The sequence below is a fragment of the Haplochromis burtoni genome, unplaced genomic scaffold, assembly GCF_018398535.1.
Source record: "Haplochromis burtoni strain Fernald_Lab_line unplaced genomic scaffold, NCSU_Asbu1 Contig_85, whole genome shotgun sequence".
NCBI classification, from domain to species: Eukaryota; Metazoa; Chordata; class Actinopteri; order Cichliformes; family Cichlidae; genus Haplochromis; species Haplochromis burtoni.
In genome coordinates, this window is record NW_024582446.1 from 865,261 (window position 1) to 883,326 (window position 18,066).

At 40.5% G+C, this 18,066-nt stretch overlaps 1 protein-coding gene across 1 annotated transcript in view; it reads left to right on the plus strand.

The window, feature by feature from the left end:
• Window positions 1–18,066, plus strand: part of sptb (spectrin, beta, erythrocytic) — a 43,099-nt gene that overhangs the window by 8,153 nt on the left and 16,880 nt on the right. The window contains exons 3-19 of the mRNA XM_005926013.3: window positions 7,686–7,837; window positions 7,936–8,109; window positions 9,851–9,948; window positions 11,069–11,149; window positions 11,274–11,389; window positions 11,493–11,605; window positions 11,681–11,868; window positions 12,104–12,221; window positions 12,744–12,902; window positions 13,062–13,364; window positions 13,444–13,594; window positions 13,918–14,788; window positions 14,955–15,092; window positions 15,537–16,296; window positions 16,536–16,738; window positions 17,395–17,485; window positions 17,864–18,010. Coding sequence (XP_005926075.1) covers window positions 7,686–7,837; window positions 7,936–8,109; window positions 9,851–9,948; window positions 11,069–11,149; window positions 11,274–11,389; window positions 11,493–11,605; window positions 11,681–11,868; window positions 12,104–12,221; window positions 12,744–12,902; window positions 13,062–13,364; window positions 13,444–13,594; window positions 13,918–14,788; window positions 14,955–15,092; window positions 15,537–16,296; window positions 16,536–16,738; window positions 17,395–17,485; window positions 17,864–18,010 — 3,863 coding nt within the window. The remainder of the gene's footprint in view (window positions 1–7,685; window positions 7,838–7,935; window positions 8,110–9,850; window positions 9,949–11,068; window positions 11,150–11,273; window positions 11,390–11,492; window positions 11,606–11,680; window positions 11,869–12,103; window positions 12,222–12,743; window positions 12,903–13,061; window positions 13,365–13,443; window positions 13,595–13,917; window positions 14,789–14,954; window positions 15,093–15,536; window positions 16,297–16,535; window positions 16,739–17,394; window positions 17,486–17,863; window positions 18,011–18,066) is intronic.

Consider the following 18,066-nt stretch of genomic DNA (forward strand, 5'->3'; position numbering starts at 1 on the left):
CCTGCTCGTGTTATTAAGGTTTTAAAAGAGAGGTCTGCCGTCACAGTGGATTTTTGTTAGCTTGCACTATGCTCTCCAACTCCCCGATGACAGGAGTGCATTAGTGAGTGGAAGAAAATGGAGGAGACGATGCAGGAACAGAGAGGGGAAATGCTTTTTTTCCCCCTGCCTCTGCTAGATTTCAAGTATTGACTGATTCTGCAGACTGCAGAGGCAACTGATACGTGAAGCAGCAAAGTTTTGAAGCCTCCCCAAATCAGGGATGTGTCTTGAGATGTGTATTGATCCGCCATGATATTTTATTTACTTCCTATTTACCTGCTATTAGGGAGATATGGCCAAGACTGCCGTTGGGCAGACTAAGATTTGTGTTTCACGTTTATTGGTTTACTTTTGAAATGTACACATGCTCGCTGTTGTCAAGTATGTCTGCCGCCGAGGTTACAAGAAGCAGTCTTTGAGTTGTTTGACTGACCTTTAACCCTTTTAGTTTTCACCAGTGGTGTATGCACCTCTCTCCAAGCCCTTAATCCTCTGCTGTTTTCTAATTATAAATACAATCTCACCATTGGATTGATTCTCAGATTATTTTTTAATGTCTTCTTTAAGCTTGAGCCAGGCTTTACAGTTCACTTGCTTCTTTTGCAGCTGCTCTAAATACCTTTGAGTGAGAACGCATCAAGAAACCCTGGGAGCATCAAATATGCATTAATATGATGCTCAGCAGTTGCCAAGTACATGTAATGAAGACTCAGACAATCCACTTGCCCAGTAAGCAAAATGTTTTAGTCAGTTAGATGTCTAGAAGACATCTGTAGTAGTGTAGTGCTCAGATATTTAGGGTAAAATCTGGTTGAAAGGTCAAGCTTTAGTAGATGTACCAAATCTCACATAGACATTGTTTAACCAGCTATATATCTACTTAAAAAAAGCTTATTTTTGCATTGAGACTGATTGCTTGATTCAACCTACTCACCTAGATCCTATCTCTGACTGCTTCTCTCTATCCTAGAATATATCTGCCAAAGTATAGCCTGCTTTTAGCCCAATCCAACATTTAGAGATGTTTTTGGTGGTACAAACATGTGATAATAGGAGGTAAGTGTTGGTTAGTCTTGTTAATAAAGCACAGTATGATAGCTGCGGGACAGGTTGAGCTGGCAGTGACATGACTCAGTCATGTAACGGGGTGCTCTAAGACCTTTGGGCCAAACTCAATAAGAGCTGACTGTGGGAAAAGACGGATCAAGCTTTATACAGGGAAACTCCATCAGCATGAATAAGTCATCGGGCTTTCGCTGGAGTCAAAGAGTGGACGAGAAATTACAAAGTAAAAGCATGTGAAACAGAGGAGTGTTTAGTAAGGTTGCACTGATAGCAGGCGGGAGGCTGGATAAGGGACAAAATGCAGGCGTGACAAGACGCAGCTGCAGTCCAGTGGAAAAAAAATGAAAGCGAAGTGAAAGAAGTTGGACATACAGTATGACTGCTGCACTTACACTTAATATTTAATAGCATGGCAACAGCAGGGCGACGAACAGCTGAACAGTAAGGTTATACTCAGCCTGTATCACAAATTATTAGTACAGCCAGATTTATATTTATAAGCTGGACTTAAATGTTCATGTTTCACTTCCATCCAACATTAATGCTTTCGAATAGCTTTGATTGATCAGTTTACAAACTGTGATACGTTTGCATTTCACACTAGCTTCACAGATTTTTAAGCTGAACTACATAAATAATGTTAAAATGAAATATTAATCAAAAACTGAATTGATGACCAATAAACCGTCTTCCAGCTCAGTTTCATAAAATCATGGATTTTGGTGCTCCAGTCTTCTTTTTCCTGGTGAGTCCACCAGATCTCAGTTGATGTTACTGTTGGCGTGTCGTTGAACACGGCGCAGACAAACATCTCAATAGCTTTAACACAAATAACAACATATTCCATATTAGTAAGTAATCAAAGGAGGCGTGTCCCGATTCCTGCTCCTTTCTGTGACTGAGTTTGAGCTCGCCTTATTTTGACGTCTTATTTTTGAAACAAGAGAGCCAAGAAAACTTTTGGACTTAAAAAGAAATGCTATCTTTGTCTCGTGTTAACTAGAAGATCAAAAAGAAAATGGAAAACCCAAACCTATGACCCGTAGAGCTAGGGTGTCTAGCTAGGCTCTCTTATGCAATGTTATGGTTCGGATCACTGCAAATCAAAACAGCGCTGTCCTCGGTGACATACCTCCTTATGTGAGTGGTCTCTCCAGAATAAAAGTGCATCCCTTCCAGCAACTATATGTTATATTATTTCCATATTTATTTACTAGGAAATCAAAAAGCTACAGGAAGTGTTGTGGTAAAAGGTTCCAGAGCAAGCACATTGAAGCGTATCCAATAACCTGTATGTAGCAGCAAACCGCTCTATTTGAGCTCTCTATTATTAAGTACTCTCAAGTGTATGAAACCCCTGACTTACATTTACAAATTTATTCTGCTCTCCATCAGCAATTCATGGTGTTAAATCACGTGTTCTTTAAATAATATTTGAAGGTCATAATTCAGCAGGCTTAGTGGCCTCATATTCTCAAAGTGAAGTGCCTCTAAAATCATCAGTGGTGACACTAAATTATTATTATTATTATTATTATTATTATTATTATTATTATTATTATTATTATTATTATTATTATTATTATTATACAGCCATCTGGTCTTAGTCACCCTCCAGATTTCCTACCCTCAGTTACACTTTAAATTTCTTCCTTAGTAATTTTTGACCCCAGGTGTCCTTTTTGTCTTCATCTGAAATGTAAATTCTAGTTAACCACTCAACAACTGTGGGACTATGAAATGTCCAGAGGGCTCTATTAATTTTAATTGGATCTGCAATAGATATCTCATTACTTTTAATTGATGTGATTGATTTTTTTTCTTTCTTTTTTTTTGTTCAGTGTAATTTGCTACGCAGACTTTCTGTGATATAAATGCAAAAGCTCCAAATTTTTATTACATTGTAAATCAACTCTGAGACCAGCAAAGAGAAACTCTTATATGTATCTCAATACTCGAATATTAAAATCACAGATGTAACCAGATCATGAGTCAGTAATCAGGTTAAAATTATAATTTTCTGCTGCTCTACAAAACCCATAACTGAGTTTATGGGATTAAACAGAACTTAGTTTCCCAAAGAGGGCCGAAGGCTTTTTTTTTATTTTTACAGAGCACTTATGTCATATTGAGCTTGTTGAACTGTTCATCTGGAGACAGCTCAGTGGGGTGCATGCAAACAACAGCTTCCCTCCCTCACACACTCCCCTCCCATCTTCCCTCCCCCGTTGTCCTCCCATGCTTCCTAAATGGCCGGGAGCATCCATGTGGGCTGCGTCCCCTCTCAAGGTCTCCCGATGTGAAGTGATACGGCAAAACTCTGTGCACGTCGCAGGGATGCACTGTAATTGTCCTCTCCTCTCTAAAACCCTCTGGAGGCAGCGCTCCAAATAGTTCAGAAAGGATTTGTTACAGTTTTTATTTTTATTCGAGCCTTTTTGTGTGTGTGTCTCTGCTTTCTGTGCTGCTGACAGATAATGATGTGACCATTTGTGCTAAATCAACACTGACACCACTAATGGAGCTTTGCATGTTTTAATTGTCATTACTTTTTCATGGCACAGTTATCCATGTGGATGTAGCCGAGCGGTGTGTGCTGTTGTTCTGCTGAAGGGAACAGAATGAAGCATGATTTATTTACAGTACTCCGCTGCACCTTGTGTTTTACGTACAATAACGCCTGATTTCTTCTCTTTGATATGCTAAAGACCGAGCTGCTGCTTCAAAGTTGCTCACTGGGCGGTTTTTAAAAGTAGGGACGATGCTGCTGGTGATGTGTCTTGGTATCTTCTCTTGGATGGGTCTCTTTGGACTAAACCTAACACTGCAGTCACTCTCCCCATTACTTTCTTTCAGATCTGACTCACCCTCTTTTTCCTTTCGTCCTCTTGACAGGTTTACCTAGCAGACTCCCTGTCTCCCCCCTCTTTGTCCTTCTTAACCTTTAAATCAATATCTTTAACAACTTCCCTCTACCACCTCTTCTTTTGTTCCTCCTCTTGAGCTGTTCTTTACTTGTTCTCGACAACCTCAGAGTTTGAATCATTTATTACACCAGTCCTTAAGGATGCAGTCCTTTGCACTCCGTGGTTTGCAGCTGTATTCGGGTTCGGGAATAAACAGGGCGATCTGCAGCAGGCATGCCAAAGGGAAGTCATGTGGTGCAAGCTGGGATGACTTGAGGAGAGAATGTCTCATCACTGATCTAAAGTTTAGGAAGCTATGTGTGGGATAAAACAAAAGCAAGGGAGAGGTGGGGATTTGTACTGAGTTGTGAGTAAAATCAAGGTCAGTATAATCAAAAAGCATCACCCTTCTGCTTTACTTGATCCAGTCTAAATTAGTGTACCAGGTCTCTGAGCTTCAATTAAATCCTCTGTGTTAAATCAATTTATCCTTTTACAAACTTCTATTGTGATGCCAAGCAAGATTTAATTTTAAATTGACTTGACTCTGGGGTTTTTACTCTCGCAGAATTTGACTATTTTTTAAATAATAAAATTCTCAATAGCTGAAATAATTTCATGCACTGAACATCCATTTAATCTTTGTTGTATTTGGTTATACTATGAATGGATTACCTGCTGCAAAGTAATTTGTACAAAAGTTTCTGATTTAGGTTATTTTTCATGGAGTAATAACTGCTAACATTTTTGTCCGTTTATCCTTATCTTAGTTTTAATTTTTCATCGTCTGGTACTGGTACTGATACCAGTACTGGTGACTTATTAACAGCCATCCATCTTCTTTCTTAACCAGTGCTCAGAGTAACTGCAAAAATAATTAAAGCTACATATCAGATTTGTATAAATCTTGAAGTAAATAACCTGAAGGGCTGTTTGGAAGGGTTGCCAGAAATAAAAAAGAACGTGCCAGCAAAGCTTAGTTTTGCGAAATTACAAGTGAACAAAGTAGAAGACGTCTGGAACAATGCCCTTTGGATAGACAAGGCCACCATGGAGATGTCTGCCATAATGTACAAAACCAAACACAGCCTAATGACAACAAACACCTCATACCAACTGTCAAGCACGGTGATGAAGGGGTGATACTTTGGGCCACAGGCCCTGGGCACCTTCCAGTCCTTGAGTCAACAATGAAATTCTCTGTATAAGAAAGTATTCTAGTCTCACATGTGGGGACATATGTCCGACTGCTAAAGCTTGCTCCAAACTGAATCATGCAACAGGACAAAGATCCCAATCACAGCAGCAAATCTACAGCAGAATGGCTGAAAAAGGAAAAAGGAAAAAACAACCAAGATGCAGCAATGACTCAGTTAAAGTCCAGACCTCAACCTGATTGATGTGCTGTAGTGGGCTCTTAAGAGACACATGCATAAACAAATGCCTGCAACCCCACATAGTGTATAAGAGTAATTTCAGCCATATTTCAGAAGCCTTGAGTTGAGGATTTCCGCCATCATCGTTTTGGTTGGAAAAAAATGGATGTGATGAGAAAGTACAGATTGTGACTTATGCATAATGGCTTGTGACTGATAACTTGTTAGCCAATGGTGGTTTCATACCACAGATCATTCATTTTAAACATGGCACAGTATGACTAAAATTTACAAAATAGACTTTATTTTTATTTAGTATGGCCTAAAACGAGTGACTGAGTCGGTAAAGTCGGCAGAAAAGTGTTCTCAGAGGTCATGACAGAAAGCCCCTTTCCCATAGACAAGCATAGGACCACTAATCTTTTTGCAACCACAACCATTGCCATCTAGGGGCCTTCAGACAGAATGCAGGCAGAAGGCACTTGAACATTGGCTTCATTTTTCTGACCCAGAGGCCACATCCATTTTTATACTGTCTGTGTGCAAAAGTGCATGAACTGAAGCAAAATTGTAAAGAATTACTGGCTAAAAATTCTCTAAAATGATGTGAGAGACTTACAAAGTCATGCAGAAAATGATTACTTCATGTTAATGTTGATAAAGGTGGTTATACAAGCTACTGAATCATGGTGCGTGTACTGTACTTCAATACACTGCTTCTACATTTTGCTTAGTTGGTTGGTTTTATAAATAACACTAAAATATGTAATGAATATGTAAAAAAACACTGTAATATGTCATATTTAGGTCATTAAAGTAGGTCTTATAGAAACACACTGAATGCCCATTTATAGCAATACACCCACTCAGACCTCCCACATCTCCATTCACAGTGCATTTGGCCACAAATAAAATAAACAGAGTGTAGTACATTGGGTCTTTCTGCCATATGGTCCCATCAAAATTGGTTTTATTTTTGCTGCCGAGTAGGAGGAATATCTTCCGTACATTTTAATATGACGCGCGTGTCTGCGTGAGCGGGATGTGTCACCATGTGGGCAGCGCTCATCCTCCCAAAAACCTCTCAGTGTGCGATGCTCATGCTATCTTCATCTTTCTGCCTTGCCATTCCCGAGCTTTTTGGAGCATTTTCAACAAAATTACAACACGTGGCATAAATACGCTGCATCATGTCTGAGGAGGCATTGATAGTTACAGTAAAGCTTTTCCCTTGTGAGCAGACACCAAGCCTCCATTATATAAAAAATCATGAAGCCATATGAGCAGTCATGCTATTTACCAGTTTAAGCAGAAATGACCGCTAATATCTGCTCCATAATCAAGTAAAAGGTCAAAACTGCCAGATTTAGATTTTTCAGCATTTTAAGAGGCTTGATGGATGGTTTGATTGGCATGCTGTTCGGATTCTAATAAAATAGATGCACTGTACAAATACAGTGGGGATAATAGGACTGGCCCTTTAATATTGGCTGTGTCATACAGAGGAGGTCTTCTCCAGAAGGGCAGCATGCTGACGAGATTGATTGTTTAATGAAGATTCTGTTAGGTGGATATTGATGGATTACTGAACCGGCATACGGGTCACAGGCCTGGAGGCCCAGAGCCTGATTCTTCCTTTGAAGTGACATTTCTTGTTGGTGCTCACAGTGTTTTGCACCCGGTTGATCGGTCTTTTAATTCTGTCTGCCAATCACATTTAATTAAAATACAGTAAAGTTGGTGAAGGAATATAAATTAGGGGGAAGTGGAATAGTTCTGTTTAATAAACTGCAATGGTTTTCTATGGAATTTAGGTCTGGTGGTGTTTCCAATATTTGGAAGGGGTTGAAGTTCATTTAAATGTCTCATTGTCTTATAGTCATTTATGCTGTTCAAGTACTAATATTTCCTGGAGGCAGATTTGATGTACGGCGTGAAACAGCATTATTAGCTGAGATGAATTTAACAACTGGAAACAATTTGAGTGGATGCTGGCTGCAGACAATGCTAACGTCATGTTTTTTAGCAGCAGTGAAGCAGAAGTATACACCTTTGCTTTACCCTGTACTAGAAATTAATTTAACTTGCATGATTTCTGTGGCTCTGGAGCAGATTTGCAGATGTTCTGTAACTCCTGCCAGGTTCTTCCTTCAGCCTCCCAGGCTTCCACTCGTCTAACGTGCCCTTGTGCAAGACTGTAAATCCCTACCAGCTCCAGCGCTGCTCCTCTGTAGCTCTGAGGATTTTGCATTATTCATGGGGCTCATGTTCTTTCTTAACTTTGTGCTCTCATCAGACGAGCGAGAGGCGGTTCAGAAGAAGACCTTCACTAAATGGGTCAACTCAATTCTGTCCCGGGTTGGCTGTCGCATCTCTGACCTCTACCTGGACCTGCGGGATGGACGCATGCTCATTAAACTGCTGGAAGTGCTGTCTGGTGAACGACTGGTAAGAAACATTTCTGTTTCAGTTTATATTCCTCTTTATATTCTGTGTATTACTCAAAACTCTCTTGTAAAATCGTTTTTTTGTTCTGGTCTTTAAAGCCCAAACCAACGAAAGGCAGGATGCGTATCCACTGTTTGGAAAATGTGGACAAGGCTCTTCAGTTCCTCAAAGAGCAAAGGGTCCACCTGGAGAACATGGGTTCCCATGACATTGTTGATGGCAACCATCGCCTCATCCTCGGACTCATTTGGACCATCATTTTGCGTTTCCAGGTAAACCTAGGACATGTAATTGTCTGTGTCATGTTGTTTTAGACTATTCTTTCTGTGTACATTGAGATTAAAGAAAAAGAAAAGGAAAACTGAGACCAATTCTTTGTAAATGTAAACACAGCTTATCACAAAAGCATATAAATGCTTCTCATTTCTTTAGTTGAATCCACGGGCAATGCCACTGATAATACAGACTGACAGGCATAAACATTTTTGTGCCACCGAGATGATTCCCAAAGCACTATCAGTCATATCTCAGCATGGTGTGCAGTGCGTCTCTTAAACATCTGAGGAAAATCAAAGCTGGAAACACAAGAACTGGACTAAAAATCAGTGATAACAGGTGTTATGGACTCTCGGTCTTGTCTAAACAGATGGAATTATGAACACAGAAAAGTTTGGTCAGATTTGGATCCTCCATGAAATGCCAGAAAATACACTTTCGAACACATTGAGTCATGGATTGGCCTCCCCAGAATCTTGACTTTAATATTATTGAAGCAGTGTGGGATCATTTTGACAGAGAACGCAAAAAAAGGCAGCAATTATTATATATTCATATATATAAAATACTAGTGTCATTAATATGTATACTATACGACAGAAAGACGTATATAATTCATATAATAACATCATAAAAATATCATTATTTTTATGTTATTATATGTAAAAAAAATTGAATTACACTTCAGCAATCACGTAATCTTCATGTTTTTTCAGCATGCATGTTGAAGGTTCATCAAACCTGATTAGCTGATCTTATAAGTAGCACAATCACTTCAAGTATGTTATTGTACTTCATATGCTATACTCTAATTATGCTACCACTGACTAACAGCGTGCAGTCTCTTTTATTTAAATGAATCTTAATTACATTCTAATCACATTTACATTTGCACTGAAGTGAAGCCAGGGTGTACAGCATATACAGCATGCAGCGTTATACAGACAGCCTCAGATAGTTTGAGCTGGCTGCCTTGCAGTGTTATATATATTTTTTGTTAGTATCTGTTTTTCCTCAGAACCGTGCCTTCAGGTTCCAGCCATTATTATCGGCTGCTACAGGAGCATCCAAAGCATCAGAACATGTCTGTTTGACTCTTTTATCATCTTGGAGAGGCTGTATATTTATTTTTAATTTGACAGCAACTCTTCTATTTTTAGAGATGTTACTTCAAACAATATAGCCCGCTGCATTATTCAGCCTTTTCAAAAGGACAAAAAAAAGAAAAAAAAAAAAAGAACAGGAAACAGAAAAGAAAAGAGTTGACTCGGTCCTGTCTGTATCTTAAAGTCTGCATAAACCAAGGAGAACCAAAGCTGGCTAAATTTAGCCGCCCCTCTCTCAGGGCCTGTCTCTCAGATCACATCACTGCTCTAATTACTGGCCCACTGTGTGGGAAAATAAGAAATTCAATAATTACTACTCCTCTTTCTGTCAGTTGGATCCGATGTCTAGTTTTGTGAGAATCCAGCCAGCAACACTGATGATGTATCACTTTACATTATTTTTTTTTTCTTCTCCACAAATACCCCCCTTTTTTTTCTTAAAGCTGTGATAAATGATGCATTTCACAGTGATATTTGTGCCACTTTGACAAACTGTTCCCTTCTGGTGCAACCCATTAGCAAGATATTAATATTAGTCAGATTTCTTGTTTGTTCTTGTTTGATTGCAAACATGACACATTAGTTAAGTTTCATTATTTACCATCCAGCTGTGCTTGTTGCTGTTCTTCAGATCCAGGACATCATTGTGGAAACGGGCCAGGCGGACCAGAAGGAGACACGCTCAGCCAAGGATGCTCTTCTTCTTTGGTGTCAGATGAAAACTGCAGGGTAAGAGCTACATGTGACTCCTGGCATCATCAAACTATTGCAACTATCCTTTGGGAATAACTGAATGTGCTTCTGACTTTTTATTAGTTTAAAATATTATAATTCCCCATATTTTTTTTAAATTTATTTCACAACTGACACATAAAGTGTCCTTAAGAGTCTTTAAAGCTGAAAAAATAAGCTACGATTTTCTTGTTTAATTTTTTTACGGTTAAAAAGTGTTTGACATAAGTAAGCACAATTACAAATGCTTTCAATTTTTAATATAATGTTCATTGTAATGTCCCATCTGCACAGTGAAAATGTAAAGTAATCTTCTTTTTATAGCAGTGGAAAAAATAGAATGAATAATAAAACAATTACAGCCAAAATTTAAATAAATGACCAAATATTTGCTCCTTGAATATTTAAAATAAATATTTAAAATAAAATAAACCAAGTAGTACCTAAAGTAGATAAATGTGCAGCTGTGTATAGTTCTTTTTTATTTTTTATTTTTTTTATTTAATTAAGCCACAAATAATATTTCTCATAGGAGTACTTTGATGTTTTTGGATATACTCATTAAATGTTTGTTTTATAAGTAGACTGGTAACTCTAATCATGTCTATACCAACTAGTAGATGCGGAAAAAGGAAACCCAACATGGCAGAAGTTAACAAAATCCCCCCTGCCTAGTTAACAGAGATGGTGTAAAAGACACTGTAGACAGATTTTGCTACCTTTGTTCTCAGATACCTCTTTTCTTCTTCCGCGACTTACAAACTAAGCAAATCAGTGTCTGTCTTCATTTTTGGTGTGGAGGCACGAGTGGGAGCAGTCTCTTTAAAACAAATGTATCTCCCAAAAGATGTTCATTTGAAGTATGGTTATTAGCATCCAGCTATTATTAGCATATAGCTGTTATTCTCTGAATCTATGTCGCTATGTCTGTCAAGATCCTTAAAAAAAAGTGTGATCTTTTGAGTAAATAGATGCTGCCGTTCTGAGAAAGCACATTTCTTTCAAGGCTTTTAAACTGCAGAACTAAAAGCTTGAGAAGTGGGACGAAACCCAGATGCTGATTTTAAACAGCAGCCTCCTCCTGTTCAGTCCGTGACGTCTGCACACTGTTTTACAGATATCCCAGCATCAACATCACAAACTTCACCACCAGCTGGAAAGATGGCATGGCCTTCAATGCTCTCATACACAAACATCGGTAAGGGGAGATGAATAACAAAGCCACTCTCTCCAGCTTTAAAGTGTAAACACACATGAAATCCGTCTGCTCAGTCTCTCACTCTCTGCAATATACTCTCTTACCCTCTATATTTCTCTCCCAGCCCTGATCTGGTTGACTATAACAGTTTAAAGAGATCCAATCCGACCCACAATCTCCAGAACGCCTTCAACGTTGCAGAGCAGAAGCTTGGTGTGACCAAATTGTTAGACCCAGAAGGCGAGTGGCTGTGAACATTGTGCTTCCTGGAAAGAAGACGAGTGATAGTCTCTGGTTTGGCCGGGAATGACTTATTTGACTTGTTTTCCATTTTCTTTTATAGATGTTTTCACAGAGAACCCAGATGAGAAGTCCATCATCACTTATGTCGTGGCATTTTACCACTACTTCTCCAAGATGAAACAACTCGCTGTTGAGGGCAAGAGAATAGGAAAGGTGAGTTGGAAGGGTGGTGTGCATTTTTTATGCGAGTTTGCCCCGTTCACTTACTTTATCTTATTTATTCTTCAGGTTCTGGATCAAGCCATCGAGACGGAGAAGATGATCGAAAAGTACGAGACGCTGTCGTCAGACCTGTTGATATGGATCGAGCAGACCATTGTCGTGCTGAACAACCGGAAACTTGCAAATTCTCTCAGTGGCGTTCAGCAGCAGCTTCAGGCCTTCAACACCTACCGCACTGTAGAGAAGCCACCCAAGTGAGTCAGTGACAGCTTCAACGCATTACAGTCGCAGTGGAAACTGGATTAGGAGCTCAAGACATACTCACACACACAGACACACACTTGCACTCTATTTTTCATGTCTTAGGGAGGATGTCTAATGTACATAATGATTTCCCTAGCTGTAACCCTGGCACTAAAACCACATTTTGAGTCTCTGATGTCCAGTAGTACTTTTTGTGCAGTTATTTAATTTCTTGTTTTCTCTCAGGTTTCAAGAGAAAGGTAACCTCGAAGTGCTGCTCTTCACCATCCAGAGTCGAATGAGAGCCAACAACCAGAGAGTTTACACACCTAAAGAGGGAGCCCTGGTTGCAGATATCAATAGGGTGAGATGCCTGGATGCCATTTGGAGACAAACCAGAATCAGAATGCAGAAGATCAACTGTAACAGGAAGATTATCTTTGTGGTTTGGGGTTGCTTGGGTGGACAGAGTTTATTAATTTAGCTAAGTTCATGCTCGAGGCAACAATTAAAACACAAATGAAATTAATTACCCCTGCAAGCCTGTTGTGTATTTTCCTAAATGACAACATAAAAGCCATTTTATTGAAGAAAATTAAAAAAGAACTTTGAGACAGAAAGGAAAGCACAGCTTGGTTTGAACTAAGTTGAAGATTTCTTAGGTGTATCAGTAGATATCTACCCTGTAGTGCCATTACACATAATACTTAAAGCGTACCAGCTCCAGGAGGGGTGCTCTGAACTTGAACTTCACTTTTAAACTCTTTGAAAATGAGGAAAGCTTTCTCATTTTCAGATCTTAAAGTATGAAATTGCTGTAGTTGTTTTGATGACCGACTAACGCAGATTGCAAATCCTCATGATGATTCCCATCATCTATGTGCAGGCTTGGGAGCGTCTGGAAAGGGCGGAGCATGAGCGGGAGCGTGTCTTGAGAGACGAGCTGATCAGACAGGAGAAGCTGGAACAGATGGCGAGAAGATTTGACAGGAAGGCTGCCATGAGGGAGACCTGGCTCGCGGAGAACCAAAGACTAGTGGCCCAGGTAAACCCACAGCAGCTGAACTAAAGCTGTTATGAAATGTTTTGTGGAGTGACATGGTGGATTTTTGTTCGGAAGTTTCAGTCTAAATCCAAAAGTCTTTAGTTCGTTTTAGTTAAAAAATTGTCCATAATTTGGCACCCTCCATTCTCTCCTCCTCAGGATAACTTCGGCTATGACCTGCCAGCGGTGGAAGCGGCTAAAAAGAAGCATGATGCTATTGAGACGGACATCGCTGCATACGAGGAGCGTGTTCAGGCCTTGGTGGACATCTCAAAGGAGTTGGATTCGGAGCGTTATCATGATGCCAAACGGATTGATGTGAGAAAAGACAACGTCCTGCGTCTTTGGGACTATTTGCAGGACCTACTGAAGGCTCGAAGGGGGCGTTTGGATAAGAATCTGACCCTGCAGAGGATCTTCCAGGAGATGCTTTACATTATCAGCTGGATGGATGAGATGAAGGTAAGAGCAAAAGATTTTTAAAGGAAGAAAGTAAAAATTAAAAGTTTAAGTGAATTAAGTTGCTTCTTTTCCTCTGCAGGACCGTCTGCTTTCTCCTGACTTTGGGAAACACTTGTTGGAAGTGGAAGACCTGTTACAGAAACATGCTCTGTTGGAGAATGACATTGCTCTGCAGGCAGAGAGGGTACAGAATGCCAGTGCTGCTGCTCTGAAATTTGCCAATGGAGATAGTAAGTCCAAAACTATTTAAAAAGTAACATGAGAAAGTGTGCAAAAGGTATTTTTATGAAGTATTCATTTCAAATAATACCCAACCACTAATTTTCTCCTTCTTCTTCACCTTGATGATGCTTCTTCATCTTTACCTTCTTCTTCTTACTCTTCATCTCTGCATCTTCTTCTTCTTATCCTCCTCAGATATACTTGACAATAAGATGGATTGGACACAGTATAATAAATATCAGTGGCATGCAATATGTGTTAGTACTTACAAGCTGAAATAGATGCACATAGACATAGATGACACTTATGTTGTCATTCGCTCTCTCCTTAGGCTATAAGCCATGTGATCCCCAGGTGATCAGGGACAGGGTGCAGCACCTGGACTTGTGCTACCAGGAACTTTGTGCTCTAGCTGCCCAGCGAAGAGCTCGCCTGGAGCAGTCTCGCCGCTTCTGGAACTTCCTGTGGGAGGTAACAGAGCTGGAGAGCTGGATCAGGGAGAAGGAGCAAATTTTCTCCTCCCTGGATTATGGCAAAGACCTGACGAGCGTGCTGATTCTCCAAAGCAAACACAGCGCTTTTGAAGATGAGCTCGGAGCCCGCCGTGCCCATCTTGAGCAGGTCCTGGCTGAGGGAGATAAAATGATTGAGGCCAAACACTTTGGCTCCCCGAAGATTCAAGAATGCAAAGATGACTTAAAGCAGCAGTGGCAGCAGCTGGAAGAGCTGGCTGCATTTAGGAAACAGAGCCTTCAGGACACGCAGACATTCTTCCAGTTTCAGGGAGATGCTGATGAACTCAAGGCTTGGCTGCTGGACGCTAAGAGGCAGATGAGCAGCGATGACGTCGGCCACGACGAGTACACCACTCAGCGGCTGCAGAAAAAGCACAGCAACTTGAAAAACGAAGCCATCAAGAATGGAGCCACTATTGATGCTCTTTCAAAACAGGCCAACGCACTACCAGAGGAGCTGCAAAACACCCCAGATATCCAGAGACGACTGAAAGACATCAAGGACCTTTACATGGAGCTCATGTCCCTAGCTGACCTGAGGCAGAAGAAGCTCGATGACACTCTGGCTCTGTACACCATCTTCAGTGAGACAGATGCCTGTGAACTCTGGATGGGCCAGAAGGAGACGTGGTTGGTGGATTTAGAGGTGCCTGAGAAGCTGGAGGATTTGGAAGTAGTACAGAACAGGTGCACAGACAAATTATATTTTAAGCATTTAATCACTCCTAAATTAGATTTGCATGTCTTATTAAAACTGTGTATTGTTTGCAAATAGCATTACATCTACTAATCATGTATTTTTATCCAGTACATTGTGCAGATGCTGTTTTAACCAACCTTTTCTTGTTTTCAGATTGAGTATTTTAGCTCAAGAAATGGGAAATTTCCAGTCACGAGTAGATGATGTCAACAGAGCGGCAAAACAGCTCGAGGACAGCAGACACCCTCGCACCAAAGAAGTCAAGGAATGTCAGACACGACTGAATAAGAGGTGCCGTTAATGAAGTTCACAGTTATACCTGAGACAAATAACAAAAAAGATGCATATCTGAGATCAGATGAGGTCGGGCGTGCTCAGGGTGGTATGGCCGTAAGCTAAAAGATGCATATCTGAAGCATTTAATACTGTATAAGGTTTTGAAATTACTTTAATGCAAAGATGACATTCAACAAAATTTCCGAAAAGAAGTCTTTAATTTAGTACTTGAACACAGAGGCAATGTTAAATTCTTCACACTTCCAGTTACTTTTTTAGTTTATAACAAGCTCTGCACACCACTGCAAAAATGGGCATGCAGAAATTTGTCTACAGACAAATGAGCTTTCCTTATTTTAAGAAATCACACATCCATAACTAAACATTATCAAAGATACTTAAATAACAACAGTGACCCACGGAGTATTAACCTCTGTGATATAAAATATTGTTTCCTAGATGGGAGGCTTTCAAGGCGATGGTAGAGGAGAAGAAAAAGAAAGTAGATTCTGCTCTTAGTCTGCACAACTACGGCCTGGAGTGTGACGAGACAGAGGCCTGGATCAGAGACAAGACACGGGTGATTGAGTCCACGCAGGACTTGGGCAATGACCTGGCAGCTGTTATGACCATCCAGCGGAAACTTTTCGGTATAGAGAGAGATTTAGCCGCCATCGACGACAAGCTCAATTTCTTGCGGAAAGAAGCTGACCAGTTGGCCCAGGACCACCCGGAGAATGCAGCAGACATTTTGGCCCGCAGAGGAAAGCTGGACGCTGCCTGGGACATGCTCAAAAACACCCTGAAAGACAGAGAGGACTCTTTGGGTGAGGTCAGCAAGTTGCAGACCTTCCTTCAAGACATGGATGACTTCCAGTCCTGGCTTTTCAAGACCCAGAAAGCTGTTGCATCAGAGGAGATGCCCGCCACACTGCCAGAGGCTGAGGAGCAGCTGAGCCTTCACGATGCTGTGCGTGAAGACATAAACAACCACGAAGAGGACTTTCACCGTGTGAGGGACACTGGCGCTCAGGTTACCCAGGGTCAGGAGGACGATCCTCAGTACCAACAGCTCGACCAGAGGCTAAAGGGCATGGACCGTGGTTGGTATGAACTCCAGAAAATATGGGACAGCCGCAAGAACTTTTTGGACCAGGCTCTGGGCTTCCAGCAGTTTTTGAGAGATGGCAAAGCAGTAGAGGCGATCATCAACAACCAGGTAATGCATAAATAATATGGCTTGTCTTAATGTTGTGTTTAAGTGGAACAGTCATCAGTTACCACATGGGATGAGTTGCTAATGAAGGGTTAGTGATCCTACAAGTATTTAAAAGTTTGTAATATGAAAGAATGGGACACGGTCAGTTCAAACGCCCAGTGCTGACACACGGCCTTTCTTAAGGTCGTGCATTTTTCTGGTTATTTATTCCCAATACAATTATTTCGGATTTATTGCAGGAGTACACTCTAGCCCACATAGACAAACCTGACACGTTGGCCGGGGCAGAGAAGGCTTTGAAGAAGCATGAAGACTTTGTGAGCACCATGGAGGCCAACGAGGACAAAATTGACGGAGCGCTGCAGGGCGGACAGCGACTGGTGGACAACAATAACCTGTACTCTGGGAAAGTTCAGGAGAAAATGGGCTCGATCCAGGAAAGGTCAGTCAGCATGGTTTTTGGTCAGCATTCATTCAAGTGAAGTGTTGACAGAAGGGCAGCGCATTGGAGAAATACGGTTTTGATATAATAGTATTTGAGCTTCACGTGATTTCAGCAATTCTAGAAGGGATCAAGGAGTTGATGATGATTTAAAAATCCTAATCTGTAGAGTAATTAGTGACTATGAATGTTAAATGAATGTAGTTCAGTCTGAAAAGTCATACAAGTACAGAAAAGCAATGGATACTTAAGCAAAAATCTAATGTGAAATTCAGGATTTTAGCAGGATTATAATGTGAAGGATTTTCCTATTTTCAAAATATAACCACAGGTACTGATCTAATCTGTTCAGATCAGCAATTAAAAGACATCAACAAGACGGTGTATAGAGGGCATGGGAGCGACTCCCATTAACTCCCATAATTCAGCTTGGTAGATGGGCACCTGCAGTAATGGATATTGATCGTTAAGTCAGAGGTATTCTTCACAGTGTAGCAGAGAAGCCGTTTTTTTTGGTGGAGGAGGAGCTCATGTAGATACGTGAGTTATATCTTGTTTGAAGTGTGTCACAGAGGGATTTCTTAGAGAAAAAAAATACTGTATGTTTAATGCATTTTCTTGTTGTTGTTTTTTTGTGTGTGTTTTTTTTACTTCAGGCATGACAAGAATAAACGAAGAGCTGAGGAGGTGTCTGAGAAGCTCAGAGATAACCGTGACCTGCAGCACTTCCTGCAAAACACACAAGATGTAAGTTCACTGTCAGTTTACAGTTTATTTGGCCATTGGGAAACATCAATTAGCACATTAATTATTAGCTTAATTATTCCTTCACTTGCACTTGACATCACAGTGTTTTCCTCTTTTTATCTCGTGATTATTTGAGTTAATTTGCCAAGCACATCCTGCTGTGCTTATTCTAACGCTGTGCTTTTGCCTGTCCTAATGTTTAGAATTGAGGTCCCATTTTACTAATTGGTAAATGCTGTGTTTTGTAAAGATAATGAAGTAAATCCTGCTTGTGTAAAGTTGCTTCTGCATAAACGTCAATAGTTAATGTTTAGATGACTTTCCAGAGTATAGTGGGCATTTTTGCAAGGATCTTAGATGTTCTTACTCTTGCTTCAGTTGACAGTATGGATCAATGAAAAGATGCTGACAGCGCAAGACACATCATACGATGAGGCCAGGAACCTGCACACCAAGTGGCAGAAACATCAAGCCTTCATGGCCGAGCTGGCCTCCAACAAGGACTGGCTCAACAAAGTAGATCAGGTCAGTAAAAGTTAAACGCTACTCATTACTGAACTATTATGATTTCCGCTTAAGAG